Source organism: Hippopotamus amphibius, chromosome 7 (assembly GCF_030028045.1).
Source record: "Hippopotamus amphibius kiboko isolate mHipAmp2 chromosome 7, mHipAmp2.hap2, whole genome shotgun sequence".
Taxonomy (NCBI): domain Eukaryota; kingdom Metazoa; phylum Chordata; class Mammalia; order Artiodactyla; family Hippopotamidae; genus Hippopotamus; species Hippopotamus amphibius.
Genome location: NC_080192.1, coordinates 100579477 through 100599044, shown reverse-complemented (window position 1 = coordinate 100599044; position 19568 = coordinate 100579477). Strand labels below are relative to the sequence as shown.

Here is a 19568-nt window from a genome sequence, read left to right as displayed (position 1 = left end):
TTATTAACCCAAATAACTAGGGTTATTTCCATTTCACAGACCAAAAAAAAAGGAAAGTCTCGTAAAGTAATTACGTTTAGTCAAGATTATCGAACTAGTCATTGTATCTTGAGCCAATATGCCTCTGCGAACGTAAACGCTGTGTTATAGGTCTTCCTGCTCACAACAGGCTTTTTGCTCTAGAGGCCTGGCCAGTGTGACTAGTTGCCCGGGTAAGTGTCAGTAAGGACCGGCCCGTTGACTTGGGAGCTCTAAGTACCGATCGTGGTACAAGAGGCCTGAAATTCCTTCTACACAAATGCGCACCAAACTGATCTCATGGTGTAGCCCCGCCGCCGCCTCTTCCTCTCTGCGTCCCGGAGCGTTTACAGGCCGCAGGAAGGGGAGCGCTAGCCGCGGCCTGGACGAGGCTCCGCGGGCCCCACTGCGGCGTCCCCGCCCAGAGCGAGCGGTGCCGGGCCCGCTCTGCGCCGCGGGCCCCGGTGCAAGAAGTTCGTTTGGCCCCTTCCGAGGGCCGCGCCGGCTCCGGGCCCGCCTCCCCGCGGGATTGGAGGCCCGTCGCCCCGCCCGGCCCCGCGAGGCCGGCGGGAAGAGTCGCGCGCTGGCGGCGGGGACGCCGAGGGGCCTGGTGAGCCTTCCCTCGTCCCCGGGTCCTGGGGGTCGCGGCGAGGCCCCGCACTTCCGCGCCCCGCTCTCCGCCTGCCCGGCCCGCGTGGCGCCCCAGCCCGGGGAGGAGCTGCCGTCGGAGAGAGACGCCGGGGCCTCCGGGCCGCGCCCCAGTGCCGCACCGGGAGGGCTCCCTGCTTCCGCGGTTGGTCCTGACTTTTCTCTAACTCGGTGCGGGAACCTGGCGTCCCTTCAACTAGCGTTTGCCCAGAGCGCGGGGCGGAGGAGTTGGGTGGGAAAGGGGGTCGGGTTTCTCTTTTCGCCGGTCCAGAGGGAGCTTGAGCAGGGAAGTGAGTCTCCCGGACGCCGGCGGCTTCGGGTGCTTCGGGCCGGCTGGGGAGGGGGGGTGTCCCGGGCCGCCGAGTGGGGACAGGCCGGCGCGCGGCTGCGCTGCCCCGACCCTGCCTCCGCCCTGCTGGTCCTAAGCCATGGCCTCCCCAAGCCCAGTCCTGGCTCCGGTTAAGGCCTTTGGGTCGGGTTTGTACCCGGAAACCCGTGTTGAGCACTTTTCATCGTAGCCCTGGGAAGGGACCCCAAAGCAGCAGGGACACGCATGTCTGGGACTTGCCTTGAGAGGAGGCTGGCGCTTCTTCCTGTGAACTTAAACTTGGAATCCATGCCCAGGAGGTGTATTGTATAGTCAGTCACCTTTCAGGTCTCAAGCTCTGATGCCACGGAGTTGCCCCCAAACTGTGTTTATCTTCTTTCTACTGATAGAGAATTTATGCCCTGCTGAAAAGTTGTTCTCTGAACACTTGAGGTTTTAAATCAGCAAACAAGTGTTGGACACCAGTATATAAGGTACTGGTCAGAATATATAAAGTACTGGTCAAAACTTTTCTCTTTTGGGCATCCTTCATTTAAATTCCCGGCTTCCCTTGTGTTGGGGTTAGGAGGAGGACAGGTGAATGTTGTGAAAGATTGCTGTGTTCCTTTGCTCTACCTGGAATGTTGCTGCTGAGTAGGGCGTTGGATGCAAGTAAGTGAAGCAGGGAAAACCTAGTAAAAGGAACAGGAAACCTCATTGAGAAGATGGGTAGATTATACGATGAAAATTTTACTATCTCACTTCAGAAGCACTCACCAGTTTTTAAAAATTCTTTGGAAATACTTAGAGGATTGCACTTACTTTCACCCTTCGTTTCAGGCCTATATGCTGTGTGTATTTGTTTTTCTCGAAGAAATGTTCTCTTCCAACCCAAAAATTTCTCGTGAACTTCACTAACCTGTGTACAATTGTAATTAATTGGTTGAAGTTGTATGGCTGTGCTATGGAGTCTATGCTTTTATTGTTGGTAGTACTGCATTAATCTCTAAGACAGGGCAGTTTTCACTTTGGTGAGGGTGGGGGAAGGGACAGGATACAGAGAAAGAGAAAGAAGCTAAAAGAGTAGTAGTGTGCCAGCTCTAAAACTGCGCGGTGGCTTAGTGCTCTGCTTAGTTATACATCCGTGAAAATCCCATGCTTTGCTCATGTAACAGATATTTACTGAGTACCTGCTCTGTGTCAGTTGCAAGGCTTGGTAGTCACGTACATTGCCATCGTCCATGTTTTCCCAGCCAAAAACTATCTTTTTTTTCTAGTGACTGAAGACCTCATCTTTGACACTTAGCATTCTCAATGAAAGGATTATCTTCATATGTATGAAATTTATCTTCTTTTGTAATTGGAAATTGTTAACTCATTTCTTAAAGTGTATTCTGCACTGTTAATCGGTATTTTGACCCCCAACTGAATTTTGAAAATGTTAAGTGAGGTTCAACAGGTTTGTTTGTTTTTTAACATCTAGTGCTTCTTAGATTTCAATATTGTAATGTTGGTGAATCTCTCATTTGAATGAAATGTGTGGGCTTTCCCAAATTCAGTTGACTTTAGAATCCTAATTTCCGGGAACCCGAGAAAGTGCCCCATAGAAGACATTTTGAGAAATGTATTTTAAGTGGAGTTTTCTTTGTTGTTGTTTTTATTGTTAATCACTATCTCTCTCCTTCTGCCAACAGAAGTGATGCCACCAAGAAGAAAAGAGAAATACAAACTTCCTGTTCCACTTCCAGAAGGCAAGGTCCTGGATGATACGGAAGGAAAACAATGGGTACTGGGCAAGATCATTGGCTCTGGAGGATTTGGTTTGATATATTTAGGTAAGTTATAAATCACCAAATATTCTTATATATGTGACTGTAACTGTGATTTCTTAATAATATTTTGGAAATGGAAACTTTGAAATAAGATATAATTCATAAATGTACTTTACTAAGTAATATGAAGATAGTTAATGTTTAGTAGAATGTCTGGGTTCAAGACATGACTGACCCGTCCTTGTTGTCCATGTTTTTCTGAATGACTCTTAGAAGTCTTTTCAGAGTATAATTACACAGCCTGTGAGACAAAATGTTAATTCTCTTTTGAGAGTGTGTTTTCCTGGAAACATTGCTTTTTACAGCTCAGAGAACTCAACTATGAATACAAACACTTTCCATTTGTGAATCTTACTCATTAATATATTTAAGTAGTACAAGGTTCTGGTCATTTCATAACTAGGCCTCACTGGAGAACTGGGCCTTAATACCTCAAGGCCTCTGTTGCATGGAATGAATTAATTTCTCTCCTGTACATCTAGAGCAGTACTAGTTACATGCCATCCTTGGGATAATTAAGAAAATAGACACTCAAATTTAGTTTTTGTGTTGTTTGCTACAGGTAAGAAACTTGAGTATACTTTTACACTACATTTAAAAATTTAAAAATTACACTGACTTTAAAAGGGTTATTCAGGGGCTTCCTAGGTGGAACAGTGGTTAAGAATCCACCTGCCAATGCAGGGGACACGAGTTCGAGCCCTGCTCCAGGAAGATCCCACATGCCGCGGAGCTACTAAAAGGGTTATTCAGGACTACCTTATATTTGTAGCTTAACGATCAAGATGAGATTTAATGAATAAAATAAGATAAATATTAGTGATTAAAAAAAAAATCCCCTCAAGAAGTTCTTCTGAGTATATTGAGTCATTACATCTGTGTCTGTAGGAATTTAAGAAGTTGGTAAAAGACCTTCATTGGAGGAATCTTGGGTTCCTCATTAAACATTTCAAAGTGTAAGGGAAGAAAGAATTTCCCTCTACCCTCCTAAATTTATTAGCTGGGTTTATGAAATAAACTCACAACAGACAGATTAACAGGAGAAAAGGTATACAAATTTATTACTTTTTTGATGTTACGTGCACAGTAATATCAGGGGGAAAAAGTGAATAAACACCCTAAAACACCCTGAGATTTGAGAGCTTACATACACTCTTAATAAGGGAAGAGGAGACTGGGATATAGGCTACTTAAGGGACAGTAAATGATTTTTAGGAAAGATTAATGGGCCCTTAGAAGAGAAGATGGGGAATATGGTAGTTTGTAACCAATTTTGGGAGTGGTGTCAATTTCTAATCTCTTCTGTGATGGGTCAGTCTTTCCTGGTTAATGAAGCTCTCCTGAAGGGAATTTAAAACAATTGAGTTTTAGTGTGTTTTTCTTGGTTTGTTTTTTCAGAGGCTCTGTGTTCAGGCAAATAAAGGGAGTTCAGAGAAAGCCTCTCCCTCCATTTGTTATATTTCAAGTGCCTTCAGTTCAAAATAATCCTTATACCAAAGAGGCATATCTTAGGGCGGGCGGCACGCTCTGCCACCCTTCTCACACAAACATGTTTCATAGGTCCTGAAGGATAAATCTCCTCTTCTGAGAAAATTAAGGTGGTAGCTTTGAACAAATGGATGAAATTCAGTCAATAAGTAACTTCTTATTAATCATCTGAGTGTCTAGTTGGAAAGAGAAGACCAACACAGAAACATTGTATGGGTTAAATAAAGAACAGCTTCCTCATTTAAAGGATTTGAACTTGCTTGAAAAATGCTGTGATTCCAAGTACTAGATTGAGTGACACACGCAGCACTGTTCAATAGAAGTGTAATACAAGCCATGTATGTGACGTAACATTTTCTAGGAACCACGTTAAAAAAATGTAAAAAGAAACAAGTACAATATATCTAAAATATTATAATTCCAACATGTTATCAATATTTAAAAAAAGGAAATACTTCACTAAGTCTTTAAAATCCAGGATGTGTCTAGTTGTATTTCAGGGGCTCAATAGCTATGTATAGGTAGTGGGCACCATGTTGAATGGTGCATATAGAGACCCTGAGAGTACCTGGAGTCTACAGAGGATAGAATTCTTTGTAGAATAAGAGTTGATTGAAACTCTGAATTAGTGAATTCTTTTGTATGGCAGAGAGTTAGGATCTCTAGTACATTCTCTTGACTCAAGGTCAGAGCAGTAGAGTTGAATAAATTATTTCTGATGTGGCTAAGCTATAGCGTTGGATCACACAGCTTATCAGTTATATTTTCAGTTTTCTAATGTTTGAATTATTTGAGTACTTTCAAAGAACTACAGAAAAGCATTGATTGTGATGGTCTTATTTCTTTTATCTTTTTAAAATGTAAATATTGTATGTGTTAATATGTATTTAAACTTAAGTGCATGTTTAAAGTTAACTTATATGTCTATACACATATACATATGTGTGTGTACATATATGTGTATACATACTCACTACTTATTGTGAAAAATTTATTTGCTTAGGGATGTGATTTATTTGTCCCTATTTAAATACAGAAATATCTTTGCTTCTTTCAGTCTAAGTACTGCACATACTTTTTTTTACTTATTTTTTTCTCAATAATATTTATTTTGCAACAACTTTCAAGGTTTCATATATTATGAAGTACCCCCTATTATCTGAATTTTAGAACCTGGATCCTGGAAATGTAAGCAAGTGCACACAATTGGGGAAGGACTTCAAAGAAGTGTTTAACTATTTTGAGGAAAAGTCTCCATACTTCCAAATATATAATAAAGCTGTGTGTTCCAAGTGTTGTTATTGTTCTGTCAAAAGTGGCACTCATAAATTATGAAATCAGCCCTTCAGTGAGATGCCATCAGCAATAATTTCATTAAAATTAATTTTTACTTATTATTTTCAAAGCTAAGCAAATCCATATGAAGTTATATCATGTTTTTGCATTTCGCTATTGTTCTCATCACTTCCTGTATATAAATGAGGAAGTAGGTAAATTCAGGTTTACTTAATACCTTTGGGTCCAGCTACATTCTTTTTAAGCATCGTATTTTCCAGATACACTCTTTGAGCAGACACTTCATCAGCATCTGTTACCTAAGGCTGAGAAGAAACTAGCCACTATGTCTAACTCATTGTGTTGTGTACAGCTGTCCTCTAGCTTTGAGATTAATATCCAAGGCCTTTCAGTAGTCAGCAAGAAGTAAAGGGGAAGGGACAGAAATGCTTTGTATTTACTCTTGACTTGGAGAAATAAGGTGCCTGAGGCATTAACAGAAATAGTAATAAGAAGGAAAAGAAAAGTCCGAATAAAAAACAGAGTTCTTTCTTTGTATATGAAAAGAGAGGAGGGGCAAAGGAAGAAAGGAAACTAGTTTAGGGGGTGGGAAAAATTGCTATCATTCTAAGATTAAATAAGTGAAAAATTTCTAAAACTTCAGGAGAGAGAACTAAGAGTTTGAATTCTACTTTCATGCTAGGAATAACATAGAACCAAGCAAACTAAGGGAGAGTTGCATAAATAAAAGCATTGGCTTTTGATGTTAGGCAAACCTGGGTTGAATTCTGACCTGAGGCTTTTGCAAACTGAGTGACTTTTGCCTACTCACGAGTCTTTCTGTTCTGTATGAGTGGAGTAATAATTATTGTGATGATTAAATAAGATAAGGATTTTAAAGAACTTGAAACTTGATAAGCAATTCAATGTAATTTATTTATTTATTTAGAATTTCCCATTCTCAGTAATAGTTGAACTCTAAATTCAGTGTCTGGTGCCACAGGAGATTAGAATGGTGACAAAGACATCTATTGGAGGGTTTTTCCATTTGTTCTACCATGGACTGTGATGGATTTAGCTACTAAATGTGGTAAAACTAAGAACATAGAGAATGTCAGTGGAAGACTATGACATTTTACTTACCAATCTATATCTATTTTTCCCGCTAAAATTTACAATAGTGGCCATGATGACATAGTGAAAAGTTCTCATTTAAACTGTATCTTATGTTTCAGCTATGAAAGATATTGTTTCAGAAATTAGTCAGAAATCTAGAAAAATAGAATTATAGGTAATAAACTTCAGCCAAATTTCTTTGAAGTCTTCTTCAAAGACTTGAATACAAATAGAAATGATTTATCTGTGGAAGTTTTAGTTTTTTGAATTTGAGCGTAGCCATGACCATTTAGCATTTTAGGAATATCAAGCACAGACTGAATGTTCAACAGTTATTTGCCTGAGAGATTGAGACTGACGTTGGGCTGCTTAATCCACACAGGCCAGTTTGCTTTATTCTCTTCCATAATTATAGATGTCACCCTTAACTTCAGCCTGTAATCTTAGAGATGTACTCTTAGTCACAAGAAAAACTGAGACAAATTAACTCTTATGATGTCATCTAAAAAAATCTATATATGCTTTATTGACAATAAATCAATAGCATTATCTTTTTTAAATAACATGTTGTTATAACTAAAGTTAACTCTCATGAAGCCTTAAGATCAATCATTTATTCATGGATAAATGTTTAGACTTCAGGTGACCTCCATGCATTGGGTAATCCTCTCAGATTAGCTCAATTTTGCTCTTTAGAAACAAGAGAAATCTTTTTTGGTGGGGGGTGGGGGGCAGGGGGAAAGGATAGGATTACTAGGAGTTTTAGAAATTATCAAAGTTTCACTTACTTATTTGATTGTTGAAGAAACAGATTTCTGTTTATGAAGAAATAGAAAAGATAATTTATACATGTGTGGTTTTTACTTCACTTCCTAGTCAGCTGGAATGGGTTGATTTTTAAGGTAATACAGAATAATGTTCAGAAGAGCTGAATGACAATGCTAGTAACAAAGTGGAGTTACTGAAACATATATTGCTTCATTATATATTGCTGTGTTAAATGTTATTTTGGCAGGGTTTTAAAGAGAAAGCTTTGGGATAAGCAGTTAGTCTCATCTGACACAATGCAACATTGTGGTGCTACCACAACTGTTACTAGGAAATTTTGCAGATGATACAGCGGGGATGAAAAGAAGATGGAAATAAATTTGAAATAAGGATAACGTACTAGAAACTATAGTATATAAGATAAATTAATTCTCAGGTGAAGGTGTAAGAGGTAATAGGTGATATAATCTCAGCAGAGGAAGAATCACTAGGGACTTTGTCAATTTAATAAACTTGTTGTACCTTTCACAAGAATTTAAAATCCCTAGAAGTTGTGTTTTAATTTTGTATGTGCTTTCCATTGGCTGTTAATTTTGAGTTTTAAAAAGAGAGCAGTGTTCACTTACTTATTAGTTAAGGAATCTAAGTATCTGCAAAAGTTTGGATTCTTTGTATAAAAAGGGAACATTCTCCTAAGGCTTACTTAGCCTTTGCTTGTCTTTTTTGGTTTTGTAAGTGTCTGATCTTTTGAACATATTTTATATTATGGGTCTTCAGTTTCAAAATTTCTACTGTCAAACTCTTTTGCCTTAAGGGAAGATTTACAAACTGCTCTGTTCTTCTGTGATTTATATATTATGTCTCTTCCACTGTACCTGTTACTATCTTGTAACTGTTTACAATGGTCAAAGTTTAAAATTGGAAACCTATCGCTATAGGGAAATTTCTTCTTCATGAAATGAGCTTACCTCTATTGCCACACAGTAAAAAAAACTCTCAACTTTCAGGAGCTTCTGGCTTCCTTATGAAATATGGATAGACTTTTGCTTCTGAAGTGTTTTCGTTTTTGTTTTTTTTTTCTTTTTAGATATGGAAGAAGAGTAGAAAGTATGGTCCTTTTAGGAAACAGGAATATCTATGTTTATAAAACAAATGAGAAGAAAATTAAGAAACTCTAAAGCTCTAAGTGGGAGAATTCACTAGAAATTAGCTATTTGGATGATGAAAATTTGTCCACCATCCACATTTAACAGTAATTCAAAAGTGTTTATGGATCTTATACTGCTTACGTACTTGGCTTTGCAATTAGTGCTTCTTCAGAATGTTTGTCCCTTAAAAATCCGTTATGTGAACTGAGTATGCTATGCAGTATTCTACATGAAAGGGTATTTTAGGAGGAAAGACACAAAACTCAGCAATTATTTCAAGAAAGTTGTTGAAGATTTCCATTGTTTCTTTTAAAAGGGTGGATTTCATTTAGTCAGGTAGACTTTAACATCTCCAATCAAGTAACACTTGAGGAAAAAGATTCCGTAGAAAAACATCCACTGAAGGCCAGAAACATCTACAGATGCAATGTGATCCCAGGCAATGAAGCATGTGGCCCTTCATTGGCATTATATGATAACAGGAGGATCTTCTGGCAGAAGAGCTGACTTTTGCTGCGTTCTGCATGCTGCCCCTCCAAACCCATCTTTGATTGGCACCTATGCCCTATTGAAACTGGCATCACACCTTCTGAATGGGCACAGTGCCAGCCTAGCAGATGGGTATGGGCAAAAGCATGCCAGAAACCCAGTATGTGCATCAAGTTTAAGTATCAGGGGCCCAAACTCCCATCCAGGGATATGAAAACTGCAGTCTGTTGAGAGCTTTTTGTGCTTAAGGTTAAAGGACATGCCATTTCTACTCCAGCTTAGAGGTTGATTAATTTCGAAAGTCAAACAGGAGCTCCTGTGGCTGTGTCAAGCAAAATTCTATCTTTGGTGAACGAGAATTACTATTTCATGTAGGGAAGAGAAAGTATTGTAATGAAGTTTCCAATGAGAGTTACTCTCCTGCAAGTGCCTCCACCACTTAAGCAGCATGCATTCAGTGGAGATGAATATTTCTGTTCTCCAGCAGAGCCAGGTGCATTCAAAGCCAGATCTTCAACCTGCTGCAGTAAAGAACCCTAAATTTAGAAAGGGCAGGTAAAGTTTGGAAGAACTCTTTTGTGGCAGCTCTCACCATGAGAGGCTTCACAAAAGTGTATAAAGGGGAGAAGGAAAAACTCCAAATAAAAAACCTTCAGATTACTTCAGCCTGAAATAGAAAGACCTTTAACAAACCAAGAGGAAAAGTTTAGTCCTTTCTCTTCAATGCAGAAATTCTTCTGAATTTTATATCAATAAAAAGTTAGTTTACCAAAATGTTAGAACCAACTTAATGCATAAGTAACAAAGCTTCCTATTCTAACATTTATTTCATTGCATGTCTATCATGTATATAAACTTCACTTCTTGAATAATGGATTTTGCATAAAATTGAGTTCTAAATATCATATTCCTTATGATCGTCTCACACCAACTACAGAACTGGCCAAAAAAAAAAAAAGGGGGCATCATTCCTTGTGATCACTTTAATCATATCCCCTAAATGCTCTTAAATTTACAAGAATGCCTGTAAGACCAGCTGTGGCCAAGAGAAGCTTTTTTGTAATCGCCTTATAGCCATTGCTTTTTCTTTTCCACTGTGTAAACTTTATCTATGGAGCAGATTCCATGAGACCATTGTGAATACTTCAACGTATTCAAAACATATAACTGCCACAAATTAAACTACTAAAACTAAAGCTGGTGCATTGTAACTGCCAAGTAAAACTGGCACGTCCCTCTGTCAGACTGCGGGAGAGTATGCCATGCAGTCCTCAGAAAACACAATTCATCCAGAAGCACTCTTGTCACTTGCTCTGATATTAAACCAGAGAAAGTGACATTAATTAAAGAAGTGACATGAGCCAACAAAGGCAATGAAATTCTAAGCTTTGGCTCATGTGCAGACCTTACTCCAACTTGCTCTGCTTAGGTATTGTGGCCATTTCTGAAGAGGCGTGTGGCTACTTCTCCTCCTCCTCTCATCTTCCTGTTCTGAAACATCATTTTCAAGCAACTAAAATTTCATACCCCGGATTGCACTAGCCAGTTGGTACACTAGTAGTCATTGCAGGGTTTCCCAGAATAGTCGTGTGGTGGCATGTGATGCATTTACTGCACTTGGTAACTGCATGAGATGAACAGCAACTAGAGACAGAGGAGAGTTGGTCTTACAAAAAGGCAAGCAACAGCCACATTGAGCAGGGTACCTAGATTCGGTAGACTGGGAGCTAGGGGAGTCTGTTGCTAGGATGGCTGGTGGAAACAAATGGTGGCTGGTAGGCCTCATGAAAATTCTGACACGCTAACGAGCCAAGCAGGGGAGTAGCTACAACTTTTCTCACTCTCTTTGTTCCTTCCAGTAGTGTGCCCTGTCTCAGTGCTTATCTCGTTTCATGTGACTGCCATGTGTATACTGTTTACACTCCAGCGACACTAGATTATAAACTCCTTGCAGGCCTTCTCTGAGTGCTTAGACAAGGCCTTGCATACAGTAGCTTAACAACAACAACAACAAGATTGGTTGAATTAACTCTAAAAGTAGTCTGTTCGGGAAAAATAATTTTCCCAACAATTAAGTTATCTGAGATGAAATTTTGTGCTCTCTGTATAACATGTGGCATGTGTGTAAGGCACTGTACTTTCAGATTTAGAGACATTGTTTTGTATATTTGTGGAATTTGAGGGGAAAGGAGTTTCTGTTTATTCTCTTTCCAAGTATGTTTTTTAAATACAAGAAGCCCTGCGCTTAATCCATAGATGATAGGATTTATTGGGGGAAGTCTGCTTTGCTAATGCATAGAGCAGAGAGAGTTAAAAAAAAGAACATTATATTAAGACTAAGCAGTTTTGTGTCTAGAATAAAACAATTCTACTGAGTAGGACTTAATTGAAATAGACCTAACAAGCAAATATAAAGCTTTGTGGAGGAAGTAGATGGGGTTTAATGTTAAATGGATTGACTTATAGGCATGTAACATTGTAACATGCATAAGAAATCTACTTTTCAAAGAATGTAAACACAACTTTAACAAAATAAATTATTGGAATTCCTTTTAATCCAAGTGAATAAAAGGTTTGATTAAGAGTTTTATACATAGTCAGAAGCTTTTGTTAGAGTTTCTGAGCGTGGGTGTTTTATGTTTGAGGTCAGAAATTTTCTGTGTAATTAGTCGTGAGATTTAATGTACATTTTTCATATCAGACAGACAATGGCTTCAAAGAGACAGCAGCACTGCAAAGGAGCAAGAAAAGAAGGCCAAAGTTGACATACACAGAGGCAAAACAGTGTAGGAAAAATCAACACGTTTTGCAAAATCAATCATTGAAAATGTGTCAGTGTTCAGGAGACTGTCTTTAATTTGCAATCCAAGTGAAAAAGGGTATTTAAATATGAGAGGCAGTATTATTGAGCCCAGCATGCCTGCTACCACTTGTTTGACTAGCTCAGAATAGAACACTGAGAGGCAAGGGCTCAAAGTTAAATGAACATTTATACATTTTAAAATCAAATGAAAGATTCAGAGTATATTCATGAATTAAATTTTTTTTTCAGAACCCTAAATTTAATCAGCTGGAATTACTTTTAAAGTGTCATTCTATTTAACTTTTGGGAGTGATGAATTTGCCTTTTAATAGGAATGCTGTATTTTATCATGAAGATGAAACAAACTGTCTTTTGTTAATTATTCCCCAGAGACACTGGCCATTTTTCTCTCCTGTGCTTAGTGTGTAATAAAGGCAGCTTCCCGCAAATTTGTATCAAGCAAGAGCAATCAGAAGCTACAACATGTGTGAAAGAGGCTCATGGAGGCATAGCGTCCATTGTAGGTATTCTGAGAACCACCTAATGAAATTCTTAGAGGTAATGTTACCAAAGCCTCACTGCAGAGACCATGAACATAGGACATAGAACAGTAAAAAGGAATGAAAGCAAGACTCTCCAGTAAAGAGTAGCAGATGAGTCATGTGTGTCTGGGGCATACTGCTAGGGATGGTTCTTGACATTTTTTTTAGGAAATCATCATCATCATCAACTACTGTTAAAATCTTTTACTTAGTGTGTGCCATACTCTGTGTTAAATGCTTTATAAGCATTATTTTATTTAATCCTCTTAGCAGCTTGATAAGGGAGTTATTGAGGCCTAGGAATGCTAAGCAGTTTGTCTCCCTGCTGTAGTTTTAATAATTGCCTCTGTCTACATTTGAACTCAGGTCTCTTTGCTCTACTGATTGATGTCCTTTGTCAAAGAACACTTTGAATTTACTAGCCAGAGAAAACAGTGGCAAATGACATGCTTGTGACATGCTCATTTCTAAAATAACAGTGAAATATCTCATTGATAGTATTGGCAGCTAATTTAAGAAATATGTTAGTAATGATGCTGATCATGGTGTCATTTTCACTCAGATTGACAACGTGAGGTGTAGAGCGTCCGTGATGTTTTCAATATTAAGTTCACAAAATCTGTTAAAGAACATATGATACTTATAGTAACTCTAATGTTAAGAACTAGAAAAAATACATACACTAAAAATGTACTATACCTAGATCAAACAATATTTTTATGAAAAAAAGTGAGAATAGACAATGGTGCATACAAACGGATGAGAGTTGGTAGATTTTTCTGCTTTTTAAAAAATGAATAAATTTGTCTAGTTTATAGGGATTTTATGCATTTGTATTGAGGCTAATAACCAACAGGAAGATCAAAAGAAGCTTCTTTAAATCCCAATGATACAATTTTAATAAGCACCATGTAAAAATAGATATTTTTACAGATATTGAATAGTTTTTGACCATGTCTTTTTTTCATTGGATAATAAAGATACACTATTTAGAAAACTAGGTCTTTTAAGAGTAAAATAAGCAAAAATAAATACTTTGATAAGTGAAATCTTGATAAAGAGTATGTTTCCTTATAGAATTTGTTCACATACCAAAATATTTTATTTATAATAGAAGTGTAGTTTTTGAAAAGTTATTCAGTTCTGTCAAGATATTATTACACAATAGTAGTTATTTATTATGTACCCATAGATGATTTTATGAAAATATCATAACACTTAATGTAGAGGCAAATCTTTAAGTGTTTTTAATGGAGATATTTATTAGATATTGCAATGCTAGTTTTTATGCTATGATACTTTTTCTTGGGAGTATATACATAGGAAGGAAAAGAATGAACAAAACATAATATTACATTAGAATACATATTGAGCACTTATGGTGATACAGAGTTATTAATTTCAATTTCTGGAGAATGTGAAGAAAAGTGCTATTCATTATACTTGATCTTGTTTCTATTAAAAGATTATGTGTTACGATTTTAATAACATAGATCTCCAGTGTCAAATGTGAGTATTACAATTGAGCATGGAGTATTAGTTAGGTAAACCTTCTGTCTTATAAAGTGTTAGGAGGATGGTAGAAGGAAAAGTAGTAAAACCCACTAAAAAAATCCCTACACAATACACTTCAAGACAAATGAAAAGAAAGCAAAACAAAGTTGCGTACCTAACAGACAGTTGTTGCTGTGTGATGAGAAGGGGAAGAAAAAATTGTAAGACTTCTATAATATCAGAATTTCTACTTCAGCAGAAAGCTTTTGAACAAGTACAGATGTTCTGAAATTAACTAGTTTAATGTAAATTGAATACATTATGAAATCTGTCTTAAAAATAAGATGTTTTTATTCAGGTAAGAACTTTTAAGTTCTTTCTGACCCTGAAAATTTGTGAGATCCTGAAAGATGGTAAGAGATACTGAAACATGGATAGAAGCTTTAAGGAAAGAATTGACCCAGCTGAGCAAAGAGTTAGTTGTGCTATTAATGAACAAGCAAAATAAATCTAAGGCACAGAAAAATTATGTAAAGAGATCAAGAAGAAAAAATAATGGTTCTGTTATCTTTTTATGTGGTATATTTTTGGATAATAAGAATATTACATGAAAAGATAAAGACTTTAAAAATAGAGACCATAATGAAAGGTATAAGAAGTATTTCCTTTATTTGAAACCTAATTTTGGCATAAATATTAGAAAGTGTTTCAAAAAGTGAGTGTGGGGCCAAAGTTCTTACATAGTGGCTTTTTAAACTTGAAATGCAGAATTTATAGTATCATTTCAGGAAAGGAGTTCAAGAACTACTTCAGCCCTTAATTCATAGACTGACAATAGAAAGACTTCATAATAGCTAAGAGAAATAGCTATCATTCTAGTACACTCTCTGGCCAAACTGAATGCCTCTTAAGAGAGAAGGAAACATTTGAGGACTTAGGAAATCTGAAATCATTTTATAACAGATTACCACAAAGATAAACTAGACTTGAAAGTGTGTGAGTGAAAAAGACTTCCAAGAGATGAATGAATTACAATATTGAGAAAAGTTTTGATGGCACAAAGTAAAAAGTTAGTAAAAACTGGAGTTATGAACATATTTTTATAATGCAATTCACATTTCTAAAGTAGATTAAAGAACCGTGGTTAGGAATTATAGGGTTAAGAGTTAAACAGAAAAATTGTTACATATCAATCAAAGCAAGCTCAAAATGTATTTAGTTAATAATAATAATAATAATAATGAAAACATCTGAATTAGAGTGTATCAGTGTGAAGAGTGTTTGAGAAATAGATAAGTGGATTGAAAGATAGTCTATTATATGATAAAATAAAATGTGTAATAGATACCACAACCAGTGAGTAATTGGTGAAGGAGAGCAAAAAAGAATAACAATAATATAAATTTACAGTGTTGTATTCTAATATAGTTGTCAATTACCTCATTAGATAAAAACTGCCTGAAATCCTCTGTTAAAGAATGTCATTGACAAAAATCCTATAATCGCTTACCAAAAGAGAAATACCTAAAACAATAAAATGTAAAGACACTAAAAGATCAAGTTTTTTCATGCACGTGTAAGCAGAGTAAGATAAACATTTTTAAATTGTTTTATATTCCATAGTAAAAATCATTAAGAGAACTAAACAAGGACATTATGTAATGGCAAAAGGTTAGTAAAGGCAAGTGAAAATGTAATGATAGAATATAATATGACCAGAACGCTACTATTTATTTTTCTTAGAGAAAAGAGAAAAAAAGAAAATCTGGCAGATGTTGAATAAGAATATGTTACGGATATAACTAGAGGTATTATAAACAAAGTCAGGAAATGACAAATCAGTCACTCTTCATGCTGGTCTGTATGGAACCCAAGGTGAAAGGAGTAGGGGCTCTGGTTCCTCCACCCATGTTTCAACCTGAGCATTTCTGCTTTGATCTATTCTATATATCAGGCTGCCAGGAAACATCCCAATTACTAAAAGAGTTGAAGATAACTGATTATGCTATAATAATTAATAAGCTCCAAAGCTGAATATGCAATTAATAAGAAATAATTTATATTTGGAGGGGATTTAACAGCATTATAGAGAATAAGATCTTTTTTTCCCTAAGTGTACAGGAACTCATTTTAAAAATTGTGTGTGATGATTTAGTAATAGTAAATATAAACATCAGAATTTTTATGTCATAGTCTTGGAACCCAATAGTAGAAATAAATACCAATATCATTTTGCTTGTTTTGTTTTTCTCTTTAAGACCTGCATTCTTTCTCCAGTTTCTACATATTCAAATTGTTTAATTGAAGTTTACTTCCCCCTTGAAACCTACTGTTTTTCTTTTTGCATTTTCTGCCAAAGTTGTACATTGTGTATTTGTTTTCAATAATACTTTTGCCTCTCTTTTGTCAGAGACAGAATTTTGGAGAATTGACATTCTTACTATGTTGAGTCTTCAATCCGCAAATAGAGTATCTCTCTCCATTTCCTTAGGTCTTTGATTTTTCATCAGCATTTTGTCTTTTACCATATTGGTCCTGTACATGTATTTTTAGGCATATATGTAAGTTTTTCTCTTTTCAAATTTTTGATGCTATTAAAAATGGTATTGCTTTTGTAATTTTGGTTACCAATTGTACCTTATTAGTACATGAAAATACAATTGATTTTTACTTGTTGACTTTACATCCCATCATCTTGGTAAACTTACTTACTAGTTCTAGGATTTTTTTTCCCCAGTCTTTGGAATTTTCTATATAGATAATCTTGTCACTTTCAAGTAGGGACCACTTTATTTCTTCCTTCTGAATCTGTGTACTCTTTATGTTTCCTGACTCCTTGCACTGGCTAGGACTTGAGCACTTTATTGAGTAGGAACAGTGAAAGTGGACATCCTCGACTGTTCCCAATTTAAGGGAGAAAGCATTCAGCCATAAGTTAGCTACTGTTTGTTCATACATATAGGTATTCTTTTTCAAGTTGAGGAAGCTCTCCTTTACTATACTGAGACTTTTTATCCTGAATGGTATGGAATTTTGTCAAATACTTTTTCTGCATCAATTGATATGATCATTTGGTTTTTCTTTTTTATATTCTTAATATGGTGGATGACATTGTTTTTTTTGTTTGTATGTTTTGTTTTTTTTCTTTTGCATCAATATTATGAGGGGAGGATATTGGTCTATAATTTTCTTTTTCTTTCTTTCTTCCACACCCCCTGCCCCCCACTGTCTTTGTCTGATTTTGGTTTTAGGGTAATGCTGGTTTCATAAAATGAGTTGTGAATTATTCCCTCCTTTTTTGCTTTCTGGAAGTGAATGTATAGAATTGATGTTACTTTTTTTTCATGTGTTTTGTAGGATTCTACAGTTGAGCTATCTAAGGTTATAGAGATACCTTTTTCCGAAGGATGTTTGTTTGTTTAGAACTTGATTTCACCTGGGAATTATTTGGTTATTTGTTTCAGGTAACTTTTAGTAGTTTGTAAATTTTTAAGCAATTGTTCCATTCCATCTAAGCTGTCAAATTTCTGTGTATAGAATTGTTCATAGTATTAGTTTATTCTACTTTTGATGTTAGCAGTTTCTATAGTGATAGTCCTTTGTCATTCCTGATATGGATCATTTTTCTCTTTTTTGTTTTTCTTTTTTTTGTCAGCCTTGACATGGTTTGTCAATTTTATTGATCATTTCAAAGAAACAACTCTTGGTTTCATGCATTTACTGTATTTTTCTGTTTTCAATCTCACCGATTTCTGTTTTTTTCTTTTTTGTCCCCTTCTTTCCATTTGCTTTGGATTTAGTTTGCTCTTTTTTTCTCTAGTTCCCTTAGGTGGAAACTTACTTATTGGAATCTTTCTTCTTTTGTAGTATAAGTATTCAATGCTAAATTTGTTTCTAAGTCCTTTTGTTTTTCTTCTTTTTAATTGGAGTATAGTTGTTTTACAATGCTGTGTTAGTTTCTACTGTACAACAAAGTGAAGTAGAGTTCCTTGTGCTATACAGCATGTTCTTATTAGTTGTCTCTTTTATACATATTAGTGTATATATGTCAGTCTTTGGCAGTATCCCACATATTTTGATATGTTGTATTGTCTTATATATTATATGTATATTAATTTAAATTCCCCCAGACCATATTATAATTTTTGCTTTACCTATCAAGTACATTTTAACTGAAGAAAAGCATAATGTATTATATTTTCCCATTTTTTCTCATTTTTTATTACTTATAGTTCACATTTCCTTGTATGATTTTCTTTTCGTTTTTGAATATCTTTCTTTAGCAATTCTTATATAGAAGATACGCTGGCTATGGCTTCGCTTAGTTTTTCATCACTTGAGAATGTCTTTATTTAGCTTTAATTCCAGAAGCATATTTTTGCTGGATATTGGATTGACCATTCTTTTCAGCACTTCAAACATGTTGTGACTCTTCCCTCTGGTCTTCAGGGTTTCTGATGAGAAATCCACAGTAATTTGAGTCATTTTACCCTGTAGTTAATTTATTTTTTATGCTAGCTCCTTTCAAGATTTTTCTGTTTTTAGCTTCCAGCAGTTTGATTATATGTGTCTGGGCATTGATTTCTTTGGTCTTTGGGGATTCACTGGGGTTTATGTATATATAAAATTTGGAACATCTCAACCACTATTAATCAAATATTTTTTCAGCAGCACACTCTTACCTCTCTACTTCTGGAACTCCAATATCTTGAGTGTTAAATGTTTCATTATTGCCTACAGGATCCTGTTCAATTTTTCTGTATTCTATCTTGCTCTTTTTCATGTCGGATATATTTTCATTGATCCATCATCACGTTCAGTGACTCTTTCATGTATCGTCTCCATAATCATATTGAGCCCAATCATGAATTAAAGAAAATTTTTTTTGGTCGTATTTTTCAGTTCTAAAAGTGTCATTTAATTTTTTCTTTGTGCATCCTCTGTCTTTGCTGCATTGGTCTGTCTTTCCATTTGTTCCAAGAGTGTTTGCCTTTACTTGCTGGAACATTTTTATAATAGTTGCTTTGAAGTCTTTATCAGATAGTTCCAAAATCTGTATAATTTTGGCAATGATGTCTTGAATTAGTGTGGTGATTTTGTTACAATTTATTAACTAAAGCCCATGGTTTACATTAGGGTTCATTTATATAGTACAGTTTTATGGGTTTTGACAAAGGCAGGATGTCATATATGCACTGTTATTGTATCATACACAGTAGTTTCACTGACCTAAGTTTCTCCTGTGTTCCACCTGTTTATGCCTCTGCTCCCAGTTCCAGAATGGCATATATTTGGAATCATACATTATGGAGTCTTTTCATACTGGCTTTTGTTTGCTTTGGATATACCCAGAGATGGAATTGCTAGGTCACTTGGTAGTTTTATTTTTAATTTCCTGAAGAACCTCTATGTTGTTTTCCACTGTGGTCATACCAGTTTATATTCCTACCAATAGTGTACAGAGGGTTTCCTTTTCTCCACATCCTCACCAGCATTTGTTACTTCTTGCCTTTTTGATAATAGCCCTGCTAACAGGTGTGAGGTAATATTCATTGTAGTTTAATTTGCATTTGTCTGATGATTGGTGATGGTGGGCACTATTTCATGCACCTGTTGGCCATTTGAATGTCTTCTTTGGAA

The 19568-nt window shown here is 36.2% G+C and overlaps 1 protein-coding gene across 4 annotated transcripts in view; it reads left to right on the top strand.

The window, feature by feature from the left end:
• Positions 1-404: 404 nt before the first annotated feature.
• The window catches only part of VRK2 (VRK serine/threonine kinase 2), a 94132-nt gene continuing 74968 nt past the window's right edge, over positions 405-19568 (top strand). The window contains exons 1-2 of one of the 4 annotated variants that reach the window (XM_057740639.1): positions 405-811; positions 2668-2808. In XM_057740639.1, coding sequence (XP_057596622.1) covers positions 2673-2808 — 136 coding nt within the window. In that variant the 5' untranslated portion in view covers positions 405-811; positions 2668-2672. Of the gene's footprint in view, positions 838-2667; positions 2809-19568 lie in introns of all 4 variants that reach the window. The other 3 variants (XM_057740638.1, XM_057740636.1, XM_057740635.1) reach the window with 3 other exon arrangements.